This window comes from Tupaia chinensis, unplaced genomic scaffold (genome assembly GCF_000334495.1).
Source record: "Tupaia chinensis unplaced genomic scaffold, TupChi_1.0 Scaffold000256_1, whole genome shotgun sequence".
Taxonomy (NCBI): domain Eukaryota; kingdom Metazoa; phylum Chordata; class Mammalia; order Scandentia; family Tupaiidae; genus Tupaia; species Tupaia belangeri.
In genome coordinates this window covers 2,621,166-2,632,004 of record NW_006159736.1, presented here as the reverse complement: position 1 = coordinate 2,632,004, position 10,839 = coordinate 2,621,166, and the positions used below count along the sequence as shown (strand labels likewise).

Genomic DNA, 10,839 nt, shown 5'->3' with positions numbered 1-10,839 from the left:
TTAGTGGTGTCCCAAAGATTATGGAAACTCATGTCCTCATTGTTATTGGCTTCCATGAATCTTTTTATTTCAGTCTTTATTTCTTCGGTAGTAGTGGAGTCATTCAGGAGTAGGTTGTTTAGTTTCCATGTATTTGGGTATTTTTGAGGATTTCTCTTGAAATTAAACTCACGTTTAATTCCATCATGGTCAGAGAAGATGCTGGATATAGTTTATATGCCTTTGAATGTGTAGAGGCTTGCTTTGTGCCCTATGATGTGGTCAATCTTCAAAAAGGTTACATGTGGGGGTGAGAAAAAAGTGTATCTTGTGTTTTTGGATGGAAAGTTCTATAGATGTCTGTTAAGTCCATTTGATCTATGGTATCGTTTAGATCCTTTATCTCTTTATCTATTTTTTTGTCTGGATGATCTGTCCAGAGGGAATAGTGTGGTGTTGAGGTCTCCAAGCATTAGGGTGTTGTGGTCTATCTCCCCTTTTAGATCTAACAGTCTTTCCTTCACATTTTTGGGTGCTCCTGTGTTAGGTGCATAGATATTTATAAGCATTATATCTTCTTGATCGATTGACCCCTTTTACTACAATATAGTGCCTTTTTCTGTCTCTTCAAACAGTTTTTGTTTTAAAACCTATTTTGTCAGAAGTTAGTATAGTGACTCCAGCTCTTTTTTGTTTCCCATTTGCACGGAAAACCTTTTTCTAACCCTTCACTTTCAGTCTATGCATGTCTTTATCTATGAAGTGGGTTTCCTGTTGGCAACAGATGTAGGGTTTCTGGTTTTTTGTTTGTTTGTTTGTTTTGTTTTGTTTTAATCCATTCAGCCAGTCTGTGTCTCTTGATTGGAGAATTCAATCCATTAATATTCAATGCTATTATCGATGTTACCAGACCTGTCCTGACGTTTAGTTGGCCATTGTCTTGGGTTGCCTTTTTTTCCTTTGCTTCTGGCTGTTAATGCTTTAGTTTTCCTGGAACAGTACTCTCTTCAGATTTTCTTGAAGAGCTGGCCTGGTGTTGGCAAATTCTTTCAGGTTTTATTTGTCTTAGAAGATTTTAATCTTTTTTTTCTCCCCCCATATGAAGGATAGTCTTGCAGGATATAATAATCTTGGTTGAAATTGTTTCTGTCTTAACACTTGCAATACATCTTCCCATTCTTTCCTTGCTTGCATTGTTTCCATTGAGAAGTCCAGTGTTAGCCTGATGGGATGACCTTTTAAGTCACCTGTTATTTCTCTCTTGCCAGTTTTAGTATCTCACCTTTATCTATGGTCTTTGCCAGTCTGGCTAAGAGGTGCCTCGGGGAAGATCCTGGGTTGATTCTACTTGGGGTCCTTTGTATTTCTTGGGTCTGGATGTTTGAGTGCCTCTCTAGACTTGGGAAATTTTCTTCCATGATTTCATGGGATAGATTTTCCATGCCCTTATTAGTTTCTTCACCTTCTGGGATACCAATGATTCAGATGTTAGGGTGTCTAATGTAACCTAGTATTTCTGGTATATTATCCTCGTGGGGTTTTTTTTGTTGTTGTTGTTGTTATTTTCTCTATCTTTTTGGTGGTTTTCTCTAGATCAGATGTTTTATCTTCTACATCAGAGATTTGATCTTCAGCATGGCCTAATCAACTTTTAATACTTTCAAGATAGTTTTCAATTTCCTGTATTATAGACTTTATCTCTAATAGTTCCATCTGATTCTTTCTTAGCATGTCCATTTCTTCTTTCATATCATGGAAGGACTTCCTAATCTCCTGTAGTTCATTGTCTCTATTCTGTTCCAAATCAGAATTTGGTCACCATGAATGTTCTAAATTCTTTCTCTGACATTTTGGTAACGTCTTTTGTTTTATTGAGAAATGGAAGGGAGTCAATGTGTTCTTTTGATGGAGATATATTTCCTGGTTTATTCAGACCCGAGGCTCTTCTACTTCTAGCCATTGGGAGATGTATTCACTTTGGAATACGTTTTAAAAGAATATTTCTTCGACTAGGAGCAAGTGTGTTTCCCTTTTGCTGTGGACTGGTGACTGCCAAAGTCTGTCTTCTGTTGTGTTTAGCAATGTGGTCTGAGGAGGAGTATTCTATTCAGGTGTCTGAAGAACAGTATCTCCTTTTTTGCAGGTGGTTCAGTAAAAGGGAGAACCCCAGGGAGTCTTACAATACTAGAAAATTTCAGAACTCTGATTCTAGACCTATCTAGACCATTTGGGAGGGTGGAGGAAGAGGAAGAGAGGACTAAATAAGAGGGAAGAAAGTAAGAAGGTGAATAAAGAAAGTCATGTGCTGTGACCGCCTGCTGGTAGAGCTGGCTGCAGTCCTGTGTCGTAAGGACAAGTGTGAACTTAACAAATGAAAGAAAAAGAGAAGGAAAAATAAGTCTACCTTGCTGACAGAGATAGAGGATCTCTGGGGTTGGGGGAGCCGGAGCTGGAGCTGGGGTGGGGGGCCCTGCCTCAATGTCCCTTAGGCAAGTGGTCTGGAGATAGAAGTGGGTCTGCTGTAGAGCTGAGGGTGGTCCTGGATGACAGAGATAGAGGTCTCTGGGCTTGGGGGTGCCGGGGCTGGAGCTGGGGCAGGGGGGCCTGCCTCAGTGTTCCTTAGGTCAGGGGTCTGGAGATGGAAGTGGGGTCTGCTGTAGAGCTGGGGTGGTCCTTCTAAACTTCTGTAATCCAATCTCTGAACAGCCTTGTGTCAACACTCACTGAGTGGAGGGTCCCAGTGCCAGCACCAGGCAATCATTATATATATTTTTTAATGAAACATTCTGAAACAAAATCATCATATACACAAATTTTCATGTGAAATTTTAAATTATGGATTTCATTTTCTTAATTTGAAATTTTTCTGGAAATACCTTTAGTCTATCCAAGTCCTCTGAAATGATTGTGTAAGAGTAGTTTCCTAGAATTCCTATCAGAATAACTTTGCAGTTAATGATACTGTCTAGAGATTATAATTGAAATGTTCTAAAATACTTCATTTAATTCAAGTTTATTTTAATTTAGCTTAATGTTCATGTTTTCTAAGTAACTAATTTAAAGAATATTTTAGTCCTGTATATTTATTTTCAATTATATTTAAAATTATCATGGTAAGATATATAGTACCATATTTTACAATTAGCATTCTGAAAGATAAAAAAATAACCACAGAATATTCCCCTTTATCTTCTTTCATCAAAGGAATGTTATAATTAACTACTAACTTTGAAAGACTCCTAGGAAATCCTAACGCTGCAGGGGAAGTAATTTCACTGTATATCAGCAAATGTCAAGCTTATTAGGCATTCCAACATTTAGCTGTTTTTTTTTTTTAACTAAAAAAATATATGCATGAAATGCTTACTCTGCAAGTAATGCCTTTCTTTTACACAGTAGAAATATAAGAATAGATTAATAATGCTGGCACTAAAATGGAGCAAGAGTGTTAAGCATAGAAAACACCACCAAAGCTAAAAAAAATCAATTTCTTACACTGAGGATTGTACTTTAAAGAATAAATACTAGCCCAGCTGATGGCATGGTGGTTGGGGTGGCTGGATCCCACAGGGCTGACTGTGTGGTTTGAGTCCCAGACCATGCAAGGAGCTTGAGAGACACACGTATGCCCAAAGTCCCTAAAGGAGAAATGGAGAATGGACCGCGATGTGACCATACTCCATAAGGGGTGCTTTCTCACTTTCCCTCCTGCTCTCTCTCTGGCAAGTGTACTCACCCTCTAGCAAAATTTAAAGACAAAAAAAAAAAAAAGACTAAATGCTGCATAGCCTTAGTCATAATTTCTTTTCATATTCTATATTCACTGACTCATTGACTCAGAGTTGGCAACAGTAAAGGAAAAAAAAAATTCTCTCTCCTCCTATGGAAGACATCACACATCTGGAGGGAAATCCAGATCAGGGAGGATTTTCAGTGAAGAGCAGTAACCTCTCTCAGTGAGATCACTGTTTCTCTCACTCATTTTCTGAGGCATCTGGTAAGGGAATGTTTTTCAAAGGCTATAAAACAACTGGGTGAGGAGTTATCTTTATAGAAAGCATATACTTTGATAGGTTAACAATAGGAATCACTCTTAAAATGTGAGAGGCAAATGTTCTCATGGTAAAAATACAAAAGATAATTCTATAAAACTCATTCTTTCTAAATGGGCCCCTGCAAAGTAAGAGCCTGGGAGCAGGAGGAAAAAAAAAAAAAAAAAAAGAAGAAGAAATGGAAGCATCCCCTTTCTTCCTCCAGGAACTCTGTTGGGAATTCTAAGTCATAACTTTTGATATTTGAGAAGCAAGAGGGCAAGAGAAAAGGGAAATTTTCTAACTACACACAGATAAACAAAATTAAAAGGTCCCTACCAATCCCCTGTCAAAATAACTGGATGAGAGTGACTGATTTTTTTCTACATCTAGTATATTATACACATTTCCTATCACTAACATTTTGTTGTTTTTAAGACAATTGCTAGATCTATGAAAATGTAACTCTATCTATAAACTAACACTATGGGATACACATATTTTGTTTATATTCAGTATCATTCTGACCAGTCATTATTGTTCTAAACAAAGATAAAATGTAAACATTAAATAATGAAGCAGGCTTCTAAGTAAACATTAATTATACAAAATAAATCCTAACTGCTTAATTAAACATGACTGGGCAATGATTATCAAAGTAGACAGAACTAGGTGAAAGAGAAAGAAAATTTAAATTGGGAAATAATTACTGTGGAAAAGGTATGAAAGATGAGCTAAAAAGAAAGAATAGGTAAAAAGAATATATCATGATCTCTCTTTAAGAGATCAAAGGAGCTCAAAATCTACCTTTATTTTAAAAATGTTAATAAGCATATAAAATATTCATAGATTTTCTATTTAATAAACTATTTAATTTCATTTAAGGTTAGTATTTAGGATTTGAAGATATCACTATTTTAAAGTCTATGAGAGACAGTTGAATCTCAGGATATATTCTACTGTGCATAGCTTTTTATTCATTCGTTCTAGTGATTCAAGGGGTAGGGAATGGTCTATTAAGAATTACCAACCAAGTATTATAATGGTAACAAAATATAAAGGTATTTTGTAAATATCTCTTACTATAAAAACATTCAATGTATAACCTTTAAGTTAACTTCAGGGCTAATAAAAACTCCTTTAAACATAATAGATATTTTTAAAGGTTAACTCAGAAAGAAACGATATAAAAAGCCAAAGAGGACTGACGCAGAGATAAGGACAAACCTCAGCATACTAAGAGATGTAGACAGAAATGTGTTAGATATACCAAATAAGCTACAAGTGAGAGAGGTACAGACGGAGTCAGGGGTGACCAGAGGAAAAACATACAGAAAATCTACAGCAGAACAACATTTTAAGCCTATGATTTTCAGGCTATCCCCAACAACTTATAAAAATAGGCTAAGATAACCCAGTAACAGGTATAGGTAGGGATTGAAATCTTCAGTGTTTTCCACACAACCCTAATAAAATTTAGCCACAAATTTCCCATCCTTGCTGGGTTGGATAATTATCTTGAGCAATGTGAAAAATAATCTGACCATAATCCTTTAAACAGTATGTTTTAAGTAGTTTAACTTACAGATATCAAATATGAATCGGTGTTAAAATTACAAATTTGAAAAACATAAAAAGAAGAAATATAACCACCCCAATGTGATGATACTAGACATGGACAGAGAAGAAATATAACATGCAATAATGGCTACATACGTGATGTTTGGCAAGTTCAATTTCAATGGCTTTAGGGTCTCCTCCAACAGATTTCTGTTCACTCAGTAAGCCCTCAGTGTGTGTCAACCATTTCAACAGCTCATCCAGGGCATGCTGGAATTGACCCAGTGCTAACAGAGCACCCTCCAGCTTATGCTATAGAAATATAGAGGGGGAGAAAATCCACTTATGAATTTGATATTATGAATGACACATTTATTTTAAAAAGGGGGAAAATCAATTATTTCATGCTGCATAAGTCCATAAGCATATCCAATGAAGCCTAAACATTATATCCTTCTCTGTTTTCGGTGACCCTTCTTGTCATTAAAAAAAAAAAAAAAAAGGCATGGGAGAAGCAGGAGGAGTTCTAATAAAGTAAGAAACTTTGTGAGCCAGCTCAGCTGTGCAGTGGGTAACACCTTGGTCAAGTGATGCTGGATCTATATGGAAGATCATGAGTTTTCTTTTCAGTCAACTGTACATTCTGGGTGTGTTTGCCTAAGATCTTAGCTGGTTGGGAAGAAGGGGGAAAGAAGTAGGTGGGTAGGGAGGGGTGGGATTTCAGCATGAGACACTGTTGAAGTACTCATATCTCTTTCTTTTTCTCTCTCACTCTCATAAACAAAATAAGCTTGGACCAACCCTGTAGCACAGTAGTTAAGGACTTTGAATTGGGAGCCAGAACCCACAGGGCTGACAGTGGTTTGAATCTTAGCCCCAGCAACTTAAAAATAACCTACAAAGCATGTGTTCATATGTGCCCAAAATCCTGGTGTGAAGAAGAAATGTTGGAGAAAGGATTGTGGTGTGACCATGCCCCATTGGGGTGTGCTTTCTCTCTCTGGTGAGCACATATGCCTTATAACAATTCAAGTAAGTAAATAAACCTAAAAAAATAGAGAGAGAGAGAGAGAAAAAAAAATTGGGGGACTTAAAATGCTTATATATACAGTCACCTAAATTTATTCTTAATAATTATTTTACATTAATATTTTAAATAAAAATGTATAACTTAACAAAAGTCTTGATATGCACCTGTCTGTTGATAATTCTCTCATCCAGGCTATCCCATATCAATTTCAGTTCCATGAATGGGTCTTGAACAGTGTGTTTGTCACTCTCTTCTGTGACTTTCTTCAGCAAAAGCTCTGCTTGATGGTGTAGTCTTTCCATTTCTATCTGTTGTTGATAGGCTTCTGACTTAAATTGCTATTAAAGCAAAAGAGATACACAAGAAGAATCTCTTTAAAAATCAGTAACTTTATACAAAGAAAAATTCTATGGATTAGATCTTCATTCTAAATCATACTTCTTATTGGGGAGGAAGTGAAGAGGAATAAAAAACCCAACATGAGAAATTATTAACAAAAGAATTATAAACCAAGAAAAAGGGGAAATCTATTCTCTTATCAGTTTTTCAGATGCAAAGATGTTTCTATTTAAAATTTTCATATTTTTTTCTATAAAACAAACAAACAAAAAAACCTAACACATTTCAAGGATACACTTATTCTAATGTTAATTACATATATATATATTCGAAATGAGTTTTTAAATTATAGGAAAAAGAAAAATATATACTGACATATATAAAATCCAGAAAAAAGTCTTAGAAATTCAAATGAGTATTTTCTGCTCTAAAATACACATCTTGCACCCCCTGGTAATTTTATGTTTTCTGAAACTCTGCTGTGCTCATTAATATTTAGCTATTCTTACGCCTCATCCACTGCTGACATAGAGTAACACTATTCTCTCTCTGGATGCTTTCTAAGTGACTGACATGCATTTAATAATCTTGGCTTGGTAAATCAGTAGGAAAAATCAGAAACTGTCCCTTCATAAAATATCTGCCCAACTAATTTACTTGATTATGTAGAAATAAGTAATTAATAGCTAGCAGAACCTTAATTTTTTTAAAAAAATGTAAGAATAATTAAAATAGAATAATTAAGGTATAGTAAAACACTGTTATGTTCAAGTTACTGTAAAATTATAAATAAGGAAAATATTTATCCTCAATTTGTGCTAAGGACACAGGAGTTAGACCAGTTAGATAACTCTCTGGGGCCATCTGGCTAGTATGTGAATGAACTGTGGCCTATACTTAAATAACCTGATCACAGAGTAACCAAGCCTGCTAGATAAGAACCACTGATAGACACAAAACTATCCAAAATAAATTTTCCACACCTAAAATTGTACATAAAATACATCATGACCAGATAACGTTATAAAAAAACTCTAATAATAGCAAAATTCTCAAAAAAGAAAACTTTGTTTCTAAATACAGTATTCTGTATCACATGTAGAAATGAAAATACTATCATTTTAACGCCAGTTGATAATTTTACACAAAAATTCTAGTAGAGTTTATTCTAAGTGTGCCGTCGCTGAGTATGGAGACTTAAAATTAGGAAGGAAATAGCTGAGCCCACTTTAATAAATGGTTATCAGTACAGAGGAATTCAAAGAGGAACATGTCTAGCCATTTTCACAGCTGGGGATTAAGAGTCACAAAAGCAAAAATTACAAAGGAAAGTGATGGGCAATAACAAACATCTACAAAACAAACATTTTGAGCACCATTATTATACCACAGATGTGCCTTTAGCCTGTTAGACTAAATGGATTATACAGAATACATTGTAGAAAAGAAAAATGCTACTGTGTATATATTGATGATGATGAATTACAGAATAATAAAGCAAATTATAAAAATCCTGACAGTATAATCTAAATCTCCCCTTGTCTCTCTCTCACCCCACAGTTCCCCCCCACCTCCACACTCCATTCTGTCCCTAGCATGAGAATATCTGAAAGGCTAAAAATCAAATCTTAAGAGTGGCTGCCTCTAGGGACATAACATTTTGGCCAACATAAAAATAACCCGGTTTTCTCATTTTTGTATTGTCTAGTGTTTCCATAATGAACAAGTATTAATTTAATAAAAAGTATTAATTTAATAAAAAGTATCTTACTTCCTTTATTTAATGAGCACATATATTAAACCAGTTTTACAATCAAAGTGAATACTTTATTTATGTAAGATGAATGAATTTATGTAAAGAATTCATTGAACCAAGAACCTAAAAAAAGAAGAACTTTTTGACCAAACAGTTGACACATACCTTCAGCTCTTCAATCTGCTGTTTGACAGTTTCAAGATCCGTTCCAATTGGAGACATTGAAGCCAATTTACTACCTGTAATATCTACCCAGTCGAATATTGCCTGAAAGACACATTAGACCGTGTGTTGTTTTAATAGTGCCTTTGAATTTTCTATGATGTCGAAAGTGTTATAGAGGACTAAGTCATAAAAACACCAAGATATTACAGGATGAGCCTATTTTATAAAAATGTAAGATTGTCCAGCTAAATAAAACAGTACCATTCTTAGTTGTCATATGACATAGGCATAATCTCCAATTCTGCATTCAAGTTTGCAAAAGGAATTATTACCTGAATAGATTGTTCAAATAGTAAGACCTTTCTAAAACAGTTCATTTTAAAAGTTTTTTTTATATATTTAATCTAGTGAAATACAATTCTCTGTTTTATTATGCCTGCCCCAAAGGCAGCCTGTGAAATATATTTAAAGAAAAAAGATTCAACTTTCCTGTTTATTCAAATAAACAAGATTTTTGTTTAGTCAAAAAAAAAAAATATTTGGCCCTGTCCAACCTTTATATATTTTTTATATTGGCATTAAAATTTTGTACATAAGGGGCCAAGAGATGGCATTGTGGTTAAGGCATTGGACTCTCAGATGGCAGACCACGATTTGAGTCCTAGATCTAGAGGCTTGAAAATCATACCAGGCCCATGTGTGCATGCCCAAAATCCTGAGAAAATGAAGGAGAAGGGATTGCAGTATGGCCGAATTCCCTGGGGGGTGATTTCTCACTTTCCCTCTCTCTCTCTCTCTAGCAAGCATACATGCCCTCTGAGGGGGAAAAAAAAAACATACATACAAATGATTAATTTTCGGAATTATTTTGATTTGCAGCTCTGGAATCTCCTATATTTCTTATTCTTTTTAGGTAATATAGATATTCTAAGAGGCCTCAACTCATTTTTTATTTTATTTTTTTTTAGGTACTGAACACATAGTAAAATTATTTTTGCATCTTAATGAAGTTGCCAGACTGAACAGTAGAGGGAAAAATAATCTCAGAAAATATCTTACTGCTAAGTTATCATTAATCAACCCTGTCTAAGAACTGGAACAGCAACCTGAGAAATAAAACATATTTTACTCTGTAATCAAATCTTGGCCCTCCAGGCATTTGGAGCTTTTGACTTCCAGCTACAGCTATTTAATAGGTCAAGCTGCCTCCTGCTATCAGAAGTGGCACTAACACGTGACCAGCAGGGTCTATGACAGACCTGTTCTTCTAGTAGTGGTGCGATGGTAATGAAACTGCACAAGTCAGAGTCCTGCGCGTCACCTCCCCAAAGGCTACATGTGATGGCAATGCCACCTCTAGCCGTAGGAGAGAACACAACTCAATGACTTACCGAAGGGACATGAGAAACATGGTTTGGCCTCACAGACAAGGGGCTAGAGCCCAATTTAGTAATGGGCCATTAATGCTTAACCAGTAAGTGATCACTTTGGTTAAGAAGGGGTGGGGATTATAACAAGGTGTTGTCTGTAGCGAGTTTTTTCATGTATGTCCAAAGTTCTAAAACCTTTCAGCTGGCATGAAGCCTGGCTTGTGATATTTATTTTTATAAATATAGAAATGGAAGGCCATAAAGAAAAAGGAAAAGATGTTCTCATCTGAGCTTTAAAAATAATATTCACTTAGTATTATGGAAATACTTAGAAAGGCTTTTTCCATACGGCAAAAGGGATGAAAGATTAAACCCCTGGTAGCCTATCAGGAAATGGAACAAAGTTAAGGAAGGTAGGAAGAGAAACATTCCTGAGTTGGCCTCAACTGACAAAGAAGAATATTTAATATTTAAAAAAAACTATAAATGGTTAATGAACTGAATGAGAACCCTTAAGAGAACTGAAAAAAGACACAACTATTAAAAGGAATTTTATATATATATATATATATATATATATATATATACACACACACACACATATATATA

General features: G+C 35.2%; 1 protein-coding gene across 1 annotated transcript in view; it reads right to left on the bottom strand.

Moving 5' to 3' along the window:
* The window catches only part of DST (dystonin), a 576,919-nt gene that overhangs the window by 51,996 nt on the left and 514,084 nt on the right, over positions 1-10,839 (bottom strand). The window contains exons 72-74 of the mRNA XM_014588047.2: positions 8,861-8,962; positions 6,765-6,938; positions 5,727-5,882 (exon numbers count right to left, since the gene is read on the bottom strand). Coding sequence (XP_014443533.1) covers positions 5,727-5,882; positions 6,765-6,938; positions 8,861-8,962 — 432 coding nt within the window. The remainder of the gene's footprint in view (positions 1-5,726; positions 5,883-6,764; positions 6,939-8,860; positions 8,963-10,839) is intronic.